General features: G+C 36.3%; 1 protein-coding gene across 1 annotated transcript in view; it reads left to right on the top strand.

Annotated features, from left to right (window-relative positions):
• LOC100609532 (protein eyes shut homolog) overlaps positions 1–23,398 on the top strand; it is a 2,075,858-nt gene that overhangs the window by 780,968 nt on the left and 1,271,492 nt on the right. Inside the window, exon 16 of the mRNA XM_063813139.1 lies at positions 9,937–10,058. Within this exon, the coding sequence (XP_063669209.1) occupies positions 9,937–10,058 (122 nt within the window). The remainder of the gene's footprint in view (positions 1–9,936; positions 10,059–23,398) is intronic.

Genomic DNA, 23,398 nt, shown 5'->3' with positions numbered 1-23,398 from the left:
TCCTTATTCGTTGGGGAAAGAGTCAGGGGGACACTGGGATAGGGAGGTAGACTTAGGGCTTCCTGTAGGGCATAAATCACGCTTTTTACATAATTGCGAGTTGTCTCTTAATGAAAAGAAAATTTGTACATATGGCACTTCACTCCATTTGCCTTTTTCCTACAAAAGAGATCTAGCTGTAAGATGGTGTTATAATTTATACTTCCCTCAGGAGGCCAGGTTTCTCCCCCCTTGAAGAGGGTATTGTGGCCAGGCGGTACTGCAGAAGAATATAAGTCATTTCTTTCTTAGCGTCTAAGGGTCAAATTGGTCTTAATTCTCCAGAATACATCTTAGGGGCATTTTTGCCTTGGGGGAAAGGTTTACAATCTGAAAAAAGGACATAGGGATGCCAGCACCCCTAGTCATTTTCTGATGAGCATTAGTCCTAGAGCATCCTCTACGGTCCTAATGCTTATTCCTTTCTAGGGTGTGTAATCACCGATGGACCTCTGCTTATCCGATTAGTTACGATCACCGATGTAGCAGTCCTGCATCTGTTTTACCCGCCTCTCCTGACCACAAAGAAAGGGATCCGGGATGCTGGATTCTAGTGGTCCTTTACCAATATGCTTAACATTGCCTTTGCACTCAGGGTGAGTCCTAGAGCTGGGCTGGGTTTCTGAGTATTTCACAACAACCCAGCTACACCATCAAGATGCATTCACATCAACAACAGTTCTTATGCAAATTCGTTTCAGAGAGGGTGTAGTGAAACTTTTGAGTCCGGATTGAGATAGTCTTTTGATTCTGTAAGTACTTTAAGGCTTGGCTGGGTGCAAACAGTTTGCACGTTTGAGGAGACCAATTATTAGGCAGTTTTTCTAACTCTGCTTCCACAAAAGTCTCCTTATCAATTACTGAATACCCATTGTGGTTTTTTCCTCAATCACCTGGGAGGAACCATCTATCATCCTGTGCCGAAGGGAGTTCCTCCTAGCTCTGGTCGGACTTTTGTATGGTAATTAAAATTTAAATCTCCTGTTAGGAAATCTGCTGGGTTAAGGGAATTATCAGTGGTTGGAGTTACATTAGCTTTTTCTAACATAATAGCCCCATACTTTAAGATTTTTGAGTTAGAAAGCTACCTTTTTGCTTTTTTTTTTTTTTGACTTAGAATAACTCTGAACTGGTGAGGTGTTCTCACAACGAGGTTTCCTCTAAAAGTTACTTTTCTACTTTTAGTAAAGCAGTTGTCCCTACTGACTGAATGCATTTGGCCCATCTGTGGGTTACTGGGTTAAGGATTTGCTAAGCCCTTATTTACACTGCAACAAAGTGGCAATTATCAATTACAGGTTTTAAATTTACCCTGGGTTTTAAAGGAATAGGGCACAATTTTTTTTTTAACTATTAATATCTTTTTCTTTATTTTTCTCTTTGACTCCCTTTTTGTCTCTCTCTCCGTCTCTCTCTCTTAGCCATTACAAACTTGGGGCCCTGGAAAAGGTGGTGGGGAACGGGTCCCACATAACTGCCCATGTAGACAGCTGTATAACTAAATCAGGAGGGATAACAGGGATAAGACTCCCTGGGTTATAGCCTAGGTGCCTAAGGACACAGTGTAGAGCCTCCTTAGATCCCTTTGGAGATACAACTTGCTAGAAGAAATGAAAGTCTGAACTATTAGTACCTAGGAGGCAGGGATCAGAGGAAGTAGATTCAGAGGTAAGGAGAATTTTGGGGCTACACTTTCAAGAAAGTCGTGGTCAGGACCCAGGAGGTATGGGTCAGAAGGAAAGGTAGGGGCGCACGCATGGGCGACTGCTGAGTAGAGACTTCTGGCTGCACCATGATCTTAACCAGCTACTGCTGGGAGTTCGGGACAACAGCTTTCTACCTCTAGTTGGCCCTCAGCTTCTCCAAGAAAATTGAAAGTGGAAGCTGGCTCCAGGCAGACCAACGTCCCCAATAGAAGGGTTGGGGGTTGTTAGAAAGCCCTTCCCCAGATAGCCTCACACCTGAGTCTTAAGTCCAGCGGCCACGCTAATCGTTTTTAACTGGCCGACAGGTGCCCAGTATTTTCCTCCAGTTCTAAGGAAGGATAGGACAGAATAGCAAGTGAAAGTGGTCCAATATTACCACTTTGGAGGTCCCTTCGTGGTCGCCAAAATGTTACCGGGTGGTCCTTGCTCACAGAGGTCCCAAGATGGCAGCGAACCGCTTCCAAGATGGTGGCAAGCCTTGTGTTCTCTGACCTCGGGCTCTTGGCCTCACGGATTCTGAGGAATGGAATCTTGGGCCATGCGGTAAGTGTTATAGCTCTATTAGAAGCCGTGGGTCATGGAAGAGAACCGTGGAACCCAGTGACTAGTGTTCAGCTCGATTAGGATGAATGCAGGCACTTAGCCATGCAGGAACAATGGCAAGCCTTTAGCCCGATCGGGAGTGGCAATGGGCGCCTCGCTGGATCAGGAGCACAGCAGACACCCTACCAGATCTGGAGGGATGGAACTCAGCAGCCGGTCTGCAACAGTGGCAAACAGCAGTGGTGGATGGCAAGCGAAAGCTCAGCTCAAGCCATAAAAAACATAGACCAGAAGAGTGCAGTTGCAAGATTTAACAGAGTGAAAACAGAGCTCCCATGCAAAGGGAGGGGACCCAAAGGGGGTTGCCCAATAATCTACTTTCTTTATTGCAATGTCTTCAGAGAACATTGTTGAACAAGAAGTGGGAAGTATGAAGAAACAAAATATAATTTTTAAAAATGTTGTCACTTATCATTGCTACCTGCTGGTACTTTGTTAGATGAAGCATAGAAATCATAAATAACATTTCTTTCTTAAATTGTAATGTAGAGGGAAAGGGAGAGAGAGAGAGTCACAATGATAATATGGAAGAGAATAGAGAATAAATTGGATGCCTTTATGCTGAAATATGCCAGGTGAATGACAGCAGTTGCAAGAATTGGTTCATTCAATAAGCACTGGCACTTTGATTCTTTCTTTTCCAAGTTATCACTGTGAATTTGGACCTTGCAAAGCTAGTGATCCTTGTGAGAATGGAGCTGTGCGTGGAGAGAAAATGGATTTGGAAATGTTTCCCCTTGAGTTCCAGTGCCAGTGTGCCAGCTTTTCAGGTCCACGCTGTGAGATCAATGTCAATGAGTGCAGTTCCAGCCCTTGCCTGCATGGATATTGCTATGACAGTGAGTTCCTTCAGTGGCTGCAATTATTGTAGAGCAGACCAATGTAGAATGTAACATAGTAATGGGAGAGTTTAGGATATAACCATGATTATTTACTGACTTTAGCCTGGCTTGAACATCAAAGTCAATGTCAGTTATCTTCACTAAGTACCCCCAATTTCTGACAAATTCATTTATATTTTTGTGAGTCACAAGTGCAGCGAATGAGGAAATCTAATGAAATGTGACTTTTCCTTTCTAGTGTCAGAATTAACCTTTGCAATTTTATTTGAAATGGTAGAATTTTAAAAAATATTCACCCTTAGGCATGAGAAAGCATTGTTTACAGTATTCAAAATAACATTAGTTTAGCCTATTTTATACATATATCACCCCACACACTCACGCTTCTTCCTACTGAAATTTATATTCCTAAAAAAATAAATTTATAGAGGAAAAAGACAGGAAGAAAAGAAGGAAAGAGGGAAAAGTAAGATGGAAACATGGATTTTTCTGTGGAAGAACATGCCTCAAATGGGTAATTTTGTTGAGACACAGAAAACGAAATGACATTTTACACAGAATGTGGCTGAGGCATAAAAAGGAGAAACAGAAATAAACAAAGGTCTAGAAGGGTGTTGCAAAAAACTATCTTATTTGGTTTTATCTCACCTCCTTTAAAATATATTTCTACATGATCCCTCAGTATCAGGTAACCTGCCCTGATATTCACGTAGGTTCTTTTCTATTTTCCTTAAGTGTCGGCCGGCTTGAGAAATAAAGGGACAGAGTACAAAAGAGAGAAATTTTAAAGCTGGGCATCCGGGGGAGACATCCCATGTTGGTAGGTTCTGTGATGCCCCACAAGACACAAAAACCAGCAAGTTTTTATTAGGGAGTTTCAAAAGGGGAGGGAGTGTGCGAATAGGTGTGGGTCACAGACATCAAGTACTTTACAAGGTAATAGAATATCACAAGGAAAGTGGAGGCAGGGCGAGATCACAAGACCACAGGACTGAGGCGAAATTAAAATTGCTAATGAAGTTTTGGGCACCATTTCATTGATAACATCTTATCAGGAGACAGGGTTTTGAGAGCAACCAGTCTGACCAAAATTTATTAGGTGGGAATTTCCTCTTTCTAATAAGCCTGGGAGCGCTATGGGAGACTGGGGTCTATTTCACGCCTGCAGTCTCGACCATAAGAGACGGCCATGCCCAGGGGGGCCAGTTCAGAGACCCACCCCCAGGTGCACATTCTCTTTCTTAGGGATGTTCCTTGCTGAGAAAAAGAATTCAGCTATATTTCTCCCATTTGCTTTTGAAAGAAGAGAAATATGGCTCTGTTCTGCCCAGCTCACCGGTGGTCAGAGTTCAAGGTTATCTTTCTTGTTTCCTAAACATTGCTGTTATCCTGTTCTTTTTTCAAGGTGCCCAGATTTCATATTGCTCAAACACACATGCTGTACAATTTGTGCAGTTAATGCAATTATTACAGGGTCCTAAGGCGATATACATCCTCCTCAGCTGACAGGATTAAGAGATTGAAGTAAAGACAGGCATAGGAAATCACTCGGGTATTGATTGGGGAAGTGATAAGTGTCCATGAAATCTTTACAATTTATGTTTAGAGATTGCAGTAAAGACAGGCATAAGAAATTATAAAAGTATTAATTTGGGGAACTAATAAATGTCCATGAAATCTTCACAATCTACGTTCTTCTGCCATGGCTTCAGCTGGTCCTTCTGTTTGGGGTCCCTGACTTCCCACAACACCTCAATATATGAATAAATAGTTAAAATTACATATAAAACCTCATTTCAATAGAAAGTTATGTTATTGTCTTTTTATTTAGAAACAGTAGGATTTAACTCAAATTTTAAATTTGTTTCTCAAAACAAGTGCTGTGCAAATAAAAGCCAATATCAAGGCAATTGAATTTTGTAAATTGGGTGAAGCCACCCAGATATAAAAGAACAGGTAGTAGTGGGGCCCTAGCAAACTGAAATATCTATATAGCTACTAATATCACGTTAATTTTCTAACATTGTGCCAGCTAAGCAAAACAGTTCTGTGGACTATATGCCATATTTTTGCTGCTCTTGATATAAATCACCAAGTTATTATTTTTGTTCCAGATTTTGGCACTTCCAAGATTTTAAAATTTCTGAAATTCTCAAATTACCTTGAAGTAAGTCAGTATTGTATCATTTCTGAGCTCAAACCCACAGGTGTCTGGTGAGGAATGATACTTAAAAAAGATTCGTCTCATTTTAAAATACCGCATGGCTGAGAGAGAAGTTAGAGATTTTTTGTTTTTGAAATATGTAGGCAGCCCTACTATAATGATTATAATAGACAATTTAAACTTAAATTGTTCACATTGATTAACAATGTATTATAATATATTTGACTTTTAGAAGTTCTTCATAAATATTTTAATATATGATTTTTTCTAAGATATGAAAATGCAATTTATAATATTACTTATAATGCAATACTACCTATTAAAATTTTGAAACCATAATATATTATGGGAAATGTAAAATTTGAATACTTAATATATTAATGTATTTCATAATATAATCATTCATAATATATTTTGGACCCCATCTAAGGATATTTAGCTACCAGGCAACCAAAATATTTATTAAAATTTATATCACACATGTAGAATGTTATCAGAATGAAACTAAGACACTAGATTCTTCATACTTTCTCTGAAATAAAATAGTTTGGGAAGCTAAACTTCCTGAATTCTAGTTAATAGTGATACAGACAGAAGACAGGGAAATACTGGGTAGAAGAAGGTACAAGATGCCCTGGCAAAGGCCGCATCCTCAAGCCTGGATACCCGTAGCCATAAATGAGAACAGGCATTCCTGTTTTTCCACCCAAAAAGTTGCCTTTTGGCTTGCCATGCTCCCTAGCCTGTACCCATATAAATGCTGAAACTCAGACTCCAGAGTGAACCAGAAGATGAAGAGATAAGACAGGCAGACCAACAGACCCTTCCGCAGAGAAAGAGAGAAGAGGAGGAACATCTGAATACCAAGAGGAGTTTGGGAGTGGTCAGAGAGGAGTTTGGCCACTGTGCGGCCCAACTCCAGGGGAAGATTATCTTCCCACTCCATCCCCCGCTTTCACTTCCCCATCCATCCTGCTGAGAGCCACCTCCACCACTCAAGATCTCTCATTCAACCCTCAAGCCCATGTGTGACCCGAATCTTCTGGGACGCTAGGCAAGAGCTCGGGATACAGAAAGCTATCATACTGGCCCTCTGCCCTTGTGAAACGGCAGAGGATCCATTCAGCTGGTTAACCCTTAAAGCCATCTGCGGACATCAAGGCTAAGAGAGCATTGTAACACTGGGGTTGCAGGCACCCACCCCTAGAGACTACCATAGGTCTAGAGCCCAAAGCACTCGCCCTGGCCTCTGCACCTGCCTATCTGCGTGGTCCCCCTCCCTCAAGGGGTTTCAGCAGCTGCGTCAACTGAGCAGGCCAGCCACACCCCTGTCGCATGTCCTGCGAGAGGGATCAGAGAACTCTAGCATGTCAATAGTATTTATTACAGGACAGTATATGAGAAACCACTGCATATATGTGTGTGTTTGTGTGTGAGTCTGTAAATCTCGAACACCATTATACGGTTGTTCACCATTTTGTTGTTACAGGTTTGTTTGTTTTTTAATGGAGTCTTGCTCTGTCTCCCAGTGTGGAGTGCAGTGGCACGATCTAGGCTCACTGTGACCTCTGTCTCCCAGGTTCAAGCAATTGTCCTGCCTCAGCCTCCCGAGTAGCTGGGACTACAGGCATGTGCCACCAAGCCCGGCTAATTTTTTTTTTTGTATTTTTAGTAGCGATGGGGTTTCACCATGTTGATCAGGCTGGTCTTGAACTCCTGACCTCCAATGATCCACCCGCCTCGGCCTCCCGAAGTGCTGGGATTACAGGTGTGAGCCACCTGCCTGGCCTGCTGTTACAGTTTTAAAATACCTCTGTATATTCCACCAAAAAGTTTTGTCACATTTCAAACTTTCATTCAGTACAACCAGTATATATGATGTCTGGTACACACTTAAGCATAAAATGAATAATACATCCAGATTCATAGAAGGCCTATTTTAAGAAAATTTGGCCTCAAAATAGTAGTATGAAATATTTATAAACACAGACTAATACCAATGCAGTTGAAATGGGAAAGGTCCTTTTTCCCCCTTGCAGGGTGTGTGACAAGGGGAGTGGCTCGCTTCTTCAGTACCCCATTCCTCTAGCGGAACGTATAGACAGGCAGGTTGTGGAGCTCTGACTCCACCGCCGTGCATAGGGGTGAATGTTTACAGCTCCTGAAGCCCCAGTGGGCGTGTGTTACAGGGTGCTCATTTAGTTTTGCTCTTTCAGTTTTGCTATCTATAGGCGGCTTGTGTTAACCAGCTCAATTAGACCCTCTACTTTGTCACAAGGACAGAGGGCTTTCTGTATCCTGGGTTCTTGCCTTGGTGTACCAGAAGAATCAGATCACACCTGGGCTTGGAGAATGAGTGCAAGGTTTTACTGGGTGGAAGTAGCTCTCAGACAATGCAAGCCAGAAGGGAGGTGGTTTTCCCCTGGAGTTGGGGTGCTCGGCAGCCTGGGCTCCCCTCTGACTGCCCTGGCAAAACTCCATGTTCTTCTGGAGCTCCAGCATGCCGGCGCTTGTCAGTGCGTTCCTCTTGATGTGCAGCCACCTGTGTGTTCCTCTGCTGATGTGCGCCTCTCAATGTCCAGGTGCCACTGTGTCTTCTTCCTCTGATGTGTTTCTCACTACATCCAGCCACATGTGTGTCTGCCTGCTAGGGTCTCCGGGGTTTTTATAGGCACACGATGTGGGCAGGGCGGGACAGGGTGGCCTTGGGAAATGCAACATTCTGGCCTAAAGGCAGGAGTGCAGTCCTCACGTAGATCCATGGGGGTGGAGCCCTAGCCAAGGACCACGCCCTCCTCTACCCAGCACTTCCCTTCCCCCTTCTGTATCATTTAAAGGGACCACACTCTTCCCATTCCAGCACTTCCATATCACAGTGACTAGATTTTCTGTTAAAAACAACAACAACAACAATCAAGAGCAAGGCTATGTGTATAACATGTCTTTCCTGTGAAATGGTTATTGGTTATCACATAGCCCCGTGGTTAACAAATTACATATGAGAAAAACCCTCTACTTTTTGTTACTTTGTTTTAAATATTTAATTTTTTTCTATCTTCTTTGCAGTATCCGATTTCCCTTTGGTATCCAATTTGGTTCTCTAGGTTCTCTTCTGGCACTTAGTCCATTTATTAGATTTTTATTCCAGAATAAAGTGTTAGAAACACATTCCTTGTCTGTATTAATCTATGTTAGAAACACATTTATTGGCAATAAAAGCATGCTTTATTTTTTTAACAATCTGTTTCCAGACACTTCGTTTGTTCAAAGTTACCTTTTGTTGTCCTTTGCGTTTAATGTAATTTATAATTTGTCTTCGAACACGTAACATCAATGCTGAAAGTTAATTTGACTCCAGTTGTTTGTTACTTGTCAGTATGCATCAGTATCCCAACTTAAATAATAACCATAAGGATAATTTTAAATATTGTTATGATTGATGACACTCCACAATGTCTTAATTATATATTGTATAATATGTGGTTTTAATATGTTAAAATAAAAAATACCATGTGTAACATAGAAGCACAGACTGACATTTTATCACATTAATTCATTTACAATTACATCTGTTTATTTATTAACAATTTGTAGTCAATGAGAGGTTAAAAACTAGGTGCTAGATACAAAAGGAAAGTAAAACAGAAGTAAAATCCTGTCTAAGGAGCTGCCTATTCTTGTGTATTTCACTTGTCTCTTGTTGATGTCTATGACTGCCCTGTTCTCCTTAGAGGCCCTAGTTACACATGTTGTACAAAACATGGCTGCAGAAATCCAGAAGCTAGATACATTTATTACAGTGCATTAAAAATGCTGTTGCCACTGAAGACCTAAGCATTTAATGAGAGTAATAGCAAGTACATGCACAGAGGCGTAATGGGAGTATAGATTTCATGGTAAATCTCAGGGATAATGAAGAACTCAGGGACTGACTGCAAGTAGTTGTAAATTGGTACCTGCTCCAACTGCAATTCATACTGTCACTACTTCCTTGAGATGCTTCAGACACCATTCTTTTTCATCATTAATGGTAAAATGAAGAACAAATTGTGATCATTATTTTACAAAGATTTTGATGAAATGTGAAAGCTCTTTTTAACTAAGGCTTAAGTAGCTCATTATCAACTTTGAGATCACAATGCACTTTAATATATTCTGTCATACATAGAAGTTTAACAACTGAACAGTTAAGGTCTTGTTTATTAAACCTAAAACAACTTGGGAAAATTAAATGATACAAGAGTAACCTATTTATCATATATATTTTGTACTGCCAAAAACAAGAGAGAGCAAGTAAAATTGGATATTTTCATTGTTGCTTTGCAAACTATTACCAAATGTCCATAGTAATTGTTCTTATTTCAACTAACTGAAGTTTTTTTTTTTAAGTTAAATAGAACTGAATAAGATGGTTATTTAGAAAATATTGTAGATGACTATGTAATAGATTAAATATAATAATTCTTACTTTATTTGGTTAAAAGTGAACTACATAAATGATTATAGAATTTTAGACTAATTATAATTACCTGTACTAAGGTTAAAGGAATGTTAAGAGTTTTCTCTTTTCTGTTGTTTCCAGTGGTTGATGGCTTTTCCTGCTTATGCAATCCAGGCTATGTTGGGATAAGATGTGAACAGGACATTGATGACTGCATCCTGAATGCCTGCGAGCACAATTCTACCTGCAAAGATCTGCATCTCGTTAGTATCCACTGGTCTTTTATATACCTAAATGTGGACTAATATAATTTAACACCTACGTACAAATAGAGTGAGCTTTTGCCTGTGTGTTAGGTTAGTATATATATTACATATGCTTACTTCTCAAGGTTAGAAAACAGAAACTCAAGCAACTTTTTTTTTTAACTTAAAGGTAGTAAAACATGTTCTATTCTCCACTCTATACAGGTTGGTTTAAATATTATATAACAAACTGTTCACTTATTGGATTCACAACTTGTGGCAATATTGAATTTGTGTAAAATTTCAGAATTTATTCTGAAAGGCACTGTGTGAGTCTTACGGCCACCTATTTTTATCTAACTCATGGTATTACATTCACACATATATTTCATTATCATTATCTTACATTTCACTCTGACCTCCATCTCATATTACATATTTCCAGTTTCCTTCACTCATCTGTTGGTGTTGTCCCTTCAGTACATATTCATTTGTCATCACCTTTGTCACAAGCATGTTCCATTCTGCCTTAAACGATCTGTGACATGGTTGGCAATTGATTTGGGATCCCCTCCGGCTCCTCATTTCTCACAAAGCCTGACATAAAAACACCTACTAAAGGTGGACTCACTCACTGACTGGCTTCAGAAAATAAGCAACATACAACACAAGTCAGGGCTACAATACTAATCCAGGCTTATAGTTTGTTACTTAACAACAGAACTGATATTTGCAAGAGGACTATACTTGTTGAAGTTAGAAAACAAAGCTTTAAAAGCAAACCTTTGAAAAGTCAAAATATGGTTTCAGCCACCACATATTTTGACTGTCAGTGCACTGACATTGTTTTTACAATAGAAGGAACATTTGTGGCAAACTGTTTTTTTCCCACAAGGACTGCAGATACCTAATGGAATAACTGTAACTCGCATTTACATATCCATGACCAGAAACAGAGTTACTCCAGAGGTTGTCTAGCCACTTTTCAAGTATTTGTGGTTGTCTGGATGCTTTGTCTTGGTCCATGTCTCATGCTTTGTCTAAGGCAGTCATGTTAATCACATCCCACTCTTGGGGATTCCTTTAGAAGTGGACGTGTGACACTATGCTGGTCTCTGAGGCAAGGGAGGCATTCTTTCTGAGGAAAGATTTCGTCGCCTGCTCTTAGAATGTGAGGAAAAGTATGCGTGACCTCTCCTATACCTTCTAACATCTGGATTTATGTAGTTGCTGTTACCATTTTGAGGCCCTAAAGCGAGATGGGGGGGTATAGTTGATTAGACTATCACTATTAACTACTTAAATAATAATATAATAAACTATTAGTCTATTATTAGTGAGTGTCCTGAAAACAGCAGAGATTACAGATAAAAGAAATCTGGTCTGTGGTCAACTGTTGAACTCTTGACTGAACCTCTCAGGTTGCCTGCCCAACCTCTGGACCTAATATATTTGATCCTTATGGCCTCTTGTTTAATATTGCTGAAGTCAGAGTTCCTTTTACTTGCAGGTAAATCATCTAATGTACACATCCATAATGTAATTAAGCTTTATTTTAGGTTGTGATTTTGGCAGTAACTTCAGCAATAATCTGAGTTTATTACAGAAGAAAGAACCCCATACCTGTAATCATAAGATTCCACTTTCAGACCTGACACTGCCACAGATATTCTGTGGGACATTAAGCCAGTCATTTGACAAGTCAAGGAGTACAACTTTACATCTTGCCTTATACCAAATAACAGAACTTCCAAGGATATTCTTGTCTCATTTATCTATTTTATGAATTGCCACTAAGAAGCTATTCCAACTAACTGTAGTATCAGTTTAAAATCTTGACTCCTATTTCCAGAAATTGTGATAATAAGAATATGGGGGGGGGGGGAGCAGAAAGAAGCAAAGTTGAAGAAGAGATAAAGTTCTCATCTTATTAACTGCTTTAAATATATTTTAACATAAGGAGACTATTGAAATTATCTAACTCCTAACTGTAAGTCATATATCAACTTCAAGAACAGAAATGTCATCATACTGGTGATATCCTTCCAAGAAATGGTGTTATGGAGACCACAAATTGCTTAAAATATTAAAGCTCAAAGCATTTCATAGCTTTCAGATATTGTGTCTGGGGCCTAAAGACTACCCTCAGGTTTGATAATGTATAAGAAGAACTCAGAAAAACTGTTTTACTTTTTGCTAGGATTTATTACAATAAAAGTTACAGATTAAAATTAGCAAAGAGAAAGACACATAAGATAAAGTCTAAGAGAAAGCAGGTACAGTCTTCCAGGTGTATTCTCCCATTGGAGTTGCATGAAAAGTACTTAAAATACTTTCTCAGAAACAATGTAGGGCAACATATATAAAGTGTAACCAACAAATGAAGCTCACATAAGCCTTGTTGTCTATGGTTTTCATTGTAGGTCAGTCATGATGACATGAAGCACCTGCGTAACTGACCTTAGCTAATCAGTCTCCAGCTCCTGCAGGGGCCAAGCTGATGCAGCATGCCCCAAAGCCCTAGGCATACAAAAAAAGGCTTGCAAGCATAAATCACATCTAATTAGCATAAACTATTTGGCGCAGCTCGAGGTCTCAGGTATCAAAGACATTATTATCTGTCAGGATATTCCAAATTCGAGGTTATCTCCCAGGAGCCAGTAAAGGGCCGGTCCTTCCGATGGAATATATGTAGGCTTGAGCCCTGAATTTTGAGTTAATGCTTTCTTGCTCAAATGTCTTGTTAAATATTGCCTTTTTGTGTATGAATAAATAGTATACTATTGGAAAACAATGCATTCTATAATAATAAAAATAGTACAAAGATACTAAGTCATATAAAAAGAGCCAAAATTCATATTTTTAAAATAAAGCCTGGAGTAGACATAATACATAATTTTTTGAGTTTTATATTTACTTGCTTTTACTAACTCATTGGTAAAAGAAAAAACATAAAATGTGAAGGATTTGAAGTGGAAGAGAAAATTAGGAAGGCACAGAGTTGGATTTTTCCGCAGAATATTTAATAATCTTAAAAAAACAGAAAGATGATTTATTTAATCTATAAAACATTCACATTTGCCTAAAGAGTCACCGGCCTGCTTGTTGCATGAGCTGGACTGTCCAGATGAACCCAGGCAATCCCACTGACATGTGGCTTGCATCTTCTTTGAACCTGGTATGTGTATAGCTTTAAATTAACATTTTTATATTTACAGCATTTTCTTTTGATTGTATTGCAGCATCATGATGTTGAATTTAGATGAAAAGCAGAAAATAAGAAGACTTCAAATCCACAGTAGGAAGTGATTTGTAACAATGAGCCAGTTTTCTTCTTTTCCTTTCTTTATGGTTCAGTAAATCTAAGAAAACAATAGGAGGAAAAAATAATCTTTTGAAAGTCTAGCATATAATAAAATACAAATGTTAAGAATGTGTATAGTAAGATCTATTCCCTAGTGTAACTTTGTTATGTATATTTGAGAATAACTATTTCTTGTGGTTATTTAAATATGTATGATCAAATTAATCTAGTATTTCCCCTCTCATTTTAGTTTCATTTTCCTCTTTATCTTACATGAATAATGAATGCTTATTTTTGATAACAGCAGGGGAAACAAAAATAGTGCAGTAGAACTAATGTGGAAGGAACAACTCTGCAATATATAAATATATATATATATAAATATCACACACATCACACACACACACACGTATACTACAGGTTTGACTTTTCCCCCAAACATTCAGATGCAAAAACAAACTGAATTTATATGTCTTCTAAAAAAAAAAAAACTACCTTTACTTTCATCCACCATATGGTTGAAAATCCATGTCAATTTTTTTTTCATTATTATTTTTTTTTTTATTATACTTTAAATTTTAGGGTACATGTGCACAACGTGCAGGTTAGTTACATATGTATACATGTGCCATGTTGGTGTGCTGCACCCATTAACTCGTCATTTAACATTAGGTATATCTCCTAATGCTATCCCTCCCCCCTCCCCCCACCCCACAAGAGACCCCAGTGTGTGATGTTCCCTTTCCCGTGTCCATGTGTTCTCATTGTTCAATTCCCACCTATGAGTGAGAACATGCAGGTTTGATTTTTTGTCCTTGCGGTAGTTTGCTGAGAATGATGGTTTCGAGCTTCATCCATGTCCCTACAAAGGACGTGAACTCATCATTTTTTATGGCTGCATAGTAGTCCATGGTGTATATATACCATTTGACCCAGCCATCCCATTACTGGGTATATACCCAAAGGATTATAAATCATGCTGCTATAAAGACACATGCACACGTATGTTTATTGTGGCACTATTCACAATAGCAAAGACTTGGAACCAACCCAAATGTCCAACAATGATAGACTGGATTAAGAAAATGTGGCACATGTCAATTATTTGAGAGTTGCTCATTTCCTTCCCTTGGAATTTGAGTAAACACTGGAGGTGGATCAATCCAGAATTAATGGGGAACAGCCATTGCTATACAGTTCATCTTGGCTCCTAATAAAATGCCTATATGGTATCTCCATGCTCCTTTCAAAAATATGTTAATCTGTGAAATGGTTTCAATCCTTGCATACCAAATGTGGCTCCCAGGACCTTCTCTGTACCCTTGCCTTCAAGGGCATGATGCTTAGCTAATCAGTGGTCAGGTCCCAGTTGTCCCTTCAGTATACCAAGTTGGAACCACAAAAACCTCTAGGTTCTCTTCTGTCTCCAGGAATACAAACTCCCCATCAGTGTGGAATCAATCCAACTGCTCTCTGTCCAAATACTAAAGCCTTCATTTCTTTCATATCCTCCTTCTCTATAAAGATTTGCTTAATCACATTTGTTGGAAATTAACACAGAGAATCTGACTCATATCAGAGCTTCAGAGTTCCAGAATTCTCAAAACACAAACAGCCATCTGAATATGCCTAAAGAAAGGAAAAATTCAATTTTTGTAGCAAAAAGAGAGACAAAAGCACATTTAGTTCTCATTAATTTCTCAGATAGTTTGGAGTATGACAAAATTAATCCATCCTGAAATATCTTAGCTCTTATATATAGCCTTTAAATGGATATATTTTATATTAATATTGCTTTTAAGTCATGGTTTCTATGGAATTTAGTCTAAAATGTTAAACTTCTAAGAATAAAGATTTTCTTAACTTTTTTATTTTTATTAGATTAAACAACTTGTAAGCTTAGAGAACTTAAAAGAGCAGAGACAGCATTTGAAGATTGTCTAGCTTTGACATGAATTTGTTCTATGATTCACAACTAGCCAATTTATTAGAATCATAAAACAAAATGAAAACTTTTTATAGTATTCATACAAGTTTACTATATACCGATTTATTTTATTACGTTAAAGACTATATACCTTTTTATTTTAGTGTCAAAATATGCATAAGCAAATACCTATTATTAGACATTTTGTTTATCAGTTTCTTCCATAAAATGTAGGAGCTGGACTCAATTGTTCTAAAATAGGGAGTTGCTTTTGAAAAGACACGTGCTTAAAATTCTGATTCAGATGATGGGTCCAGGCATCTAGATAATTTATAACGCCTTGTGATTTTGATGTGTACTTCTATTTGAAAATCATTGAACTAGTTATCTAGATAGCACTCTCTAGCTCTAAATTCCTGTGATATTCTGAGTAAAGCACAGAGATTTCTATTTCATGTGTGTTGATAATTCACAATTTATTTAGTACCTTAAAAAAGAAATAATGGATGATCTGAAAAATCTGGAAAATGATAAAACTGATTCATGCTCTCTGTTTTTAGCAGCATATTTCATAGCATCTTTCTTTCACAAGTACTATTTTCTTGTGGATTCCTCCTTCTGTTTTAATGTTTTTGTCTTTAAGACAAGCAGAATAAAGTCTATTTATTCTATTCCAATCCTTTTGTGGGAGAGATAATAATATATGGTTTTCTCCTCACTATTGTAATAAATTAGTGAAGTGTTAGTCTCCCTATGTATTGGCATTTACTAATCAGAAAATCCATACATGAAATTATAGCTTCTCTTAGAGGCTGGATATAATGTTTCAAATCATTATGAGCATATTAAAAATAATCAATGACTGATTATTATGATATCCAAAAGGTTCACTTAAATCTGTTATTAAATCTCTTGCTGCAACATCATCAGTAGTTATTATGTAGCCAAAACTTGAACTAAACCTTGATTTATTAGCTAACTTCAAAACCTATTGTTAAAAGAGGCACTGCAGTGACTAGGTAACACAAAATAAAGTTTTTTGGTCATGCCCATTTTAAACAGCCTGCTATGTTTATATAGAATAAAATCTGCCTACAATGTATTACTCAGATCTCTACTTTTTATTATACCAATCTTCCCTTTAAGAATTTATTGAACATAATTTAATGTTACATTTATAACTATGGTTAACTATGATAGAGGTCAGCTTTCTGTCATTTCTACAATAAACTAGATTATGGAATTCTTTTCCCTGTATGACGTAAGACTAAAATAGAACTTAAATTCACTCATCTGATGACCTGTATGATTATCTTAATATGTTCCCCCTCAATTGTCAGTTTTAATCATAGTTACTATGCCTATCTGAAGCAACCTCATTTTTTCCCTTTTAAACTATTGTTTTGAACCTATGATGGCTCTGAAACTGATTAAATTTATCAGGATTACATGCAAAATAAAAGCAAACAGAATCTGAGAAAAAGACTTGTTGATTCACCTGAGTAAACAAGTATGTGAGCTTTAATGCTTTGGACTTCAGAAATCTCCTCTGGAAGCTGAAACATATCTTCTCTTCTTTCTTATTCCAAGATTCATTACAGAGAAGAGAGGTTTACAGATGGCTGAATTTTGAGATTTAAGAAATCCATGAAGTAGTATTAACTTCATAAATAATATGTGAAGACATAGCAGATCACTGAGAGGAATTTTCCATTTTCAGATTTTCTAACAAAAGTCAGCACTTTCCAGAAATTATCTAGCTTAAAAAATGATTTAGAACTGATTGAATACTATTTCCATTTCCAATATTAGCCAAAGTGCATAAAGAAATGAATTTATTTTGAAAGAATTATGAGACAAATTAAGCTTATTTCAAAACAAACACTGCACTTTACCGTTATTATTGGTGAAATTTACATAACTATAAATGGGACTCATCTCTGAGCTTCACAATTTATTTCTGAGAAATCAATCAATAGTTACACTCTACAGGAATTCTACTTTTTTTTCCTAGGAAACATTTTATATGCCATTTAGATACCATTTTTAATTAGTTGACCATATAAAAATTGTCTCTAAAAACCGCTATGTTGTGTACACTGTGTTCATATCATGCATAAGATCATAGAGAAATAAAATCACACTTTCTTTCAGAACAGATTGATTTTAGCAATTTATTAACTTAATAGCCTCAGTAAATAACTCCATTGTGTTCTAAGTCCCTGTTTATTTCTAACCACCTCATTTGTCTGTAGGAAGTTTATTAACAGTAAAAAATAGGAAATTTAGGATTTGGGAGTTGATAGATACATGTGTAAACAAGCATATGTGCAAGTATGCATGTACATTTGTGTGTACCTACACAAATAGAGAATATGTGTATCTCTGTTCTTTAGTCTTCTGCCAACCATCCTACGATAAATAGAGCTTAACAGCTTTCTAAAATCAAGCTCTTGAGCTGAAACCAGTTACTTCCTACAATAAACCTGTCTTGGTTATAGTGTGTGTGAGTGTGTGTGTGTGTGTGTGTGTATGAAATATATATTCTGTGGTTTTTTTATATTTATAAGAAATATATAATATATACAATTATATATAATATAAAAATATATTATAATTTATACATAAGAAATATGTAAGATATAAAATGTAATGTATAAAAATAAATAATTTTTATAATTTATTTAATTTATATTTATTTAATTTAAATTAAATAAATAATATAATTTTTATACATTACATAGTTCTTAAATATAAAATATATGATATATTATAACATTATATATTATAATTTTATATATTATGTTTCTCATATATATTCATATATATTCATATATATATATATATATATAACAGCTAGCCAGTAAATAGCCTCTTCCTGTAAATTGATGAAGAACCTTGATTTGAACTGACAGAGAATGATCTATGGCATCATCTTGACTACAGTAGGGTTAAATTTTGTAGTGTGCTCTTTAAAACCAAAAGTCTGCTTATAGAAGAGAAGAGGGCCTTTGGGATAAACAGCTTTGGCCTCACTAGCTGTGTTACCTTGAACAAGTCATTTAACCTTTCTAAGCCTCAGTCAGTTAATTTTAATAATAAACATATTCATAGCAGGTACTCTGTGGAATTGTTACACAAATTAAATGTAAAATGCTTCATGTATTTTACTTTATGTTGAATCTATAACATAATGCCTGTCCTATACAAGGCATTAATAGATATATACCATGTTTTATGATGATTATAATGATTTAACTATGGTACACCTAGTGTTTCTCTGAGTTGAACTAAAGCTCTTACACTGATTTGCCAAGCCAGGGTATTTTATTCAAGTGTATGGAAGTGAGCTGTAATTCAGTCACTTTTGTGTTAAAAATAATTTCTTTATTGATCATGTGTTTTGATATTAATATATTTTCATATCAAATATATATAAGCTTATATTTTTACACGAAAACTTTGAAGAAAGTACAAAATAAAATACCTATTATGAAGACTGCTATTTTTGACTGAATATTTTGTCAGGGTTTAATTATTTACTTTAACCACTAATGTCAATTCTTTGAGGATGAGGTTATGCTCTATAATATTTTTAAAAATTATTATATCCTCAAGGCTGAGTTATGACAATGCCTGAAACATTGCAGATTGCTGAGTGAGAGACAGAGAGAGAAAGAGGGAGAGAAGGAGGGAAGGAGGAAGAGAGAAAGAAAGGAAGGAAAGAAGAAATGAATGGTCAGGTGTTTACCTGTATGTCTTTTAACTTTTTTTATATTTTCTCATAGAGTAATGAACTCACAGAGTCTATACTCATGCCCAGATTCCAGAGATTTCCCAGATGCTGATAGCATTTGTTTGACATGATATCATCAGATGCTGAGGCTCTTGGGCCACCTTTTAAGGCTTGCTGTGAGATTGCTGCATTTCTGCTGAAATGCTCTGCATCTGATAGACACAAAGCAAAACACCTCAGCCTGATCTCTCTCTCTTCAGGTATCAAGCCTCTAATCTGGCTAAGTCCAAGTGAATCTTATCAGTGGCACAGCCTTTTAGGTCAGTTCCCCTGGTTTAAGTTGCTGGTCTTTTTTTTTTTTTTTTGCCCTCTCAGAGCAAGAAAATCTCCCTTCCTGTAGCTGCTGTGCTTAAAAGACTAAGACCAAAACTTTGCCCGACATTCTTAAAAAAGCCTGAAACAAAAACTAAAAAGAGACCAATGGGATTGGTGTGGATATAAATGTGGATGGGTATATTAAATATCATGTTAAACATAATATATTTAATACAATAAGTATATTAAATATAACACTATATTAAACACAAGTGTATTAAATATGAAAATGAATTTACACATACATATAGGTTTAGAGTGTTATTACCAATTCTATGCTTTTTAAAATTCTTATTAATATATACAATCAAGGACTAGTTTGTTTTTCAGAAAATATAAATCCCACTTTGTTCTGAGGTGTGTCTTTCCAGGACGTCTTTTATAGTTCACTGGTATATCATAGAAGGTATATTTCACAGAGAAAAATGTAATGTTCATAGAAGTGAAGCAAGTTTCACAAGGAGACACGGGAATATACAGCACAAGCCATGCCTCCCCCAAGATTCCCTTTCTGTCCGACATATGCTGTACCTCTGAAAGTATCAGATCTTGAGTTCAGCTGCCCACAGGACTCACAAAACAAGGAAGGACGAGGATTCCAAGAGCAAATTAGTATTTCAGAGTCTCTACAATACACCAGAATCACCTGTGCCAGTTATAAACTGCATGCATGTTTGGTATTCCCGCTTTGGGGATTCTGATTTAGTGAATAGAAGGTGAGGTTGAGACTCTGTGTTTTTAATATCCCCCACAGAGAATTCAGTTGCAGAGCCATAGTGCATAAGTATTGGACTGTGCATAGCCACAGTGATTTATGTTTCTAAGCATTTTATACGCAGCATTCTGCACCCAGCCAATGCTTATCTGCATGGAAGCTTGCACTGAGAGGTGTAGCAAGAACCTGATGATTCAGGAAATCGTCTGCTAACAGGTGATAGGACTTAGCCACAGAGACTGAAATACAAGTAAAAGCTGCTTGTCGCCAGAATAACTGGAGTTGAAGGGAATTTAGAACTAGAATTCTAAATATATTGATAATAAAACATAACAGAATCCAAAGCTTTTGAAATCTTTTCCTAAGGATATAGACCTCTAGTCACTTCTCCCAAACAGTATCAATTACTGCACTTTCACCATCAGAAAGGTGATGTTCTAATGGAAAAAGAGAGTACTCTCTTCTTAAGGTTTGCCAATTCAATGAGCTTAATCAACAGATTTCTGTCATTTGCCACCACGGTTTTCCTTTAGGCTTAAATATAATAAAATGGAATACACAGAACAACTACACTAGAATTTTTGGTCTGAGTTATATATATATATATATATTCTGAGACAAACTAAAAACATTTCTAAAATACATCAACTTTAACTAGAATTTAAAATTAATAGTATGAAATGGTGAAGAAATATAATGTGCAAAACATTTTAACTTTACTGTGTATTAGTCTAACTGTAATTTGGCCCTTATAATTGTTTATAAGAGGAGACAATTGGATGAATGAAGAACCTAATACATACAAACAAAAAGTAAAAACAAACCATAGTAAGTATTATTATAATTTTTGTGTAGATATCTGGGAAACATTGCAGGAAACACCATGAAGTATTAGTAAAAAAAAAATTGCGTAGGACTGCCTTTACAGTATACATCTTAAAGGATCTTCCAATAATTCAAGACAGTCAAGTTAAAATTGTGAAATAAAGTGAATTTATTTTGTACTGCCTTTTCATTCACCTTTCTGTGAGTGATATTTATACAATAAATTGACATAGGAATTTGTATGTGTTATTTACATATGTGTATATTTTATTTGCTACATTAGATGAAAATTATAGAAAAAAGATAGATGTAGCAAAGAAAATGAAACAAGATTTCTTTGAATAATAAGCCTGGCACCTTCTGATAAAAGTTTTTCTTTTTTTTCTATATTCTTTTTTAATCATTATTCTTTTCTTATAATGGAAATTAAGGAATACCTCAATTCCTTTGTGGATGGGAATATAGGCTTGCAAAACCCTTTATTTGCTTGAATATTGAGAAATAGAATAAACAAGTTTTAAAAAGTTATCTGATATAGATTCTTCCATATGATAATGATAAATCAAAACTTGGTCTCAGTAAAAATTGAGATATGAGTATGGAGAGCTGTGACAGAATGTAGCTGGATTCTGGAAAACGTGATAAGTAGAAGCAGCTGAGTAGAGCAGACTGCTGGACAGTTGTGGCAGAACAGGCATATATCTAAAGAGCTGAGGCCGACTCCCACAGTTAGTTTTTATATAAATCTTCTGAACCCTCTTTTAAACATACTTATTCTACACTTTCTCTGGAACATAAATTCAGTCTAAGATTGCCAGATTCAGCAAACAAAAATACAGATGTCCAAATATTGCATGGGACATACTTATAGTAAAAGAATCAGTTTTTCTCGAAACTCATATTGTGTCCAATAGTTTGTCTAACAACCCCAATTAAATCAGACTTTATTTTAAAGAAATTTATTTTTTCAGTCACTATATGACTGTTATTCTTATCTTTTTGTAAAAAAGGTTTTTTAAATTTATTTGTAGACCTCACTTAGAGTTTGACTTAATTTCAATAAAAGAAGATAAAATTGTTCTAAGTGAATTCTTCTAGAGCAGCTTAGCATATGCAGTTGAGCAAAATATCATAGAGGAGGAAGAATAAAATAAGGCATTACTCCCTCATTGTCTAGACTGACAATTTAGCTAAACAAATAATGACACTGCCTGAGGTACTTCCTGATAGGCTTAATTAGTCAGATCCCCAAATAATTTGCTACTTCTTCTTATTCATTCAACTGACAAATCCTCTTTTTGTTACTTGGGTTCGAAAAGAAGAAATTACAGCCCTAAGCAAAGTCATAACATTTGTATAGGTTAAGACCTTTCACAGGCTTGTGGAAATATTTTGACAAGGATGGTCTTCAGTGGCATCTGCTTTTGTTTTCAGGGATGACATGTGATTGCATCAGTTCAATTGCTACAACCAGGACCTATTCATATAAGGCTTGTCCTACATCTGCATATTCATAAAACAGGAGCTAATTATTAAATATTTACAAAAGATTGTACCAGAAAATTAATATCTGTCAAGGGAGGCTCCAATAGGTATTCATTGTCTGATTTTCAGCAAGTTTTAGATTGTCTGAATGTTAAAAAGAGGTTTATTTGTACTTTGTTAAAGGGAGGCAGAATCTCAAAAATTCTTGAAAGTCAATAATTTCCGGAAGCTAAGAAAGAAACTTTTATGTCTGTTACAAGAAACTGATTTTGCTACAGTAAGACTGCTGGAGGGATGGATGAGAATAAAACCTGGATCGTATCACAGAAATAAGTTCACTAAGAAGATATGTCCCTGGCTGCACTGTAAGGCAGAGGGAGTTCAGTTGTCTTTATTGGGTAGGAAATATTACAAACCCATCATAAATAAATTTACAATTTAAAATAGTCTCCTCTATCAATAATGTATAGCTAGCTAATTCTTTCATATTTTCAAATGATGCCACTGTCTTGTTTTTCTTGTACACGAAAATTGATTACAGAGCATTGAACTTCCTTTTTTAATTTTTACATAATTATTTAATAACATTTAAAAATCTGAGTGAAAAACTAATACATGTTCTTTTGTAGGCAGTTTAAAAAGATACGGGCAAATACAATTAAAATTTTTTAAAAAGTAATTTCAAATCTTACTACCAAGACAGTCATCATCAGTATATCCTTCTTCACAAAAATGGTGTGGAAAATATTATCATATGTCTTTTAGTTTTCAGTTGATAGTTTGGTAACCTCTCTGCTCCTTTAGAAGAAAAACCATCCAGTGGGAGAATCAGTCTGTAATGGGGTCATCTCTGCTTCTACATGATTGGAAGGGAGATGTCAAGGGTAGTTTATCTGGAGGGCCCAGAGACTGTATCTGACCTCAGAAGTCCAGTTTGCCTTTCATTAGTTGGTCTACAATGTTTTAAGTTTGAATCATTTTTCAAAATTTA

The sequence above is a fragment of the Pan troglodytes genome, chromosome 5 (genome assembly GCF_028858775.2).
Source record: "Pan troglodytes isolate AG18354 chromosome 5, NHGRI_mPanTro3-v2.0_pri, whole genome shotgun sequence".
Taxonomy (NCBI): Eukaryota; Metazoa; Chordata; class Mammalia; order Primates; family Hominidae; genus Pan; species Pan troglodytes.
The sequence above is the reverse complement of the archived record's forward strand: the minus strand, read 5'-3'. Positions and strand labels throughout refer to the sequence as shown.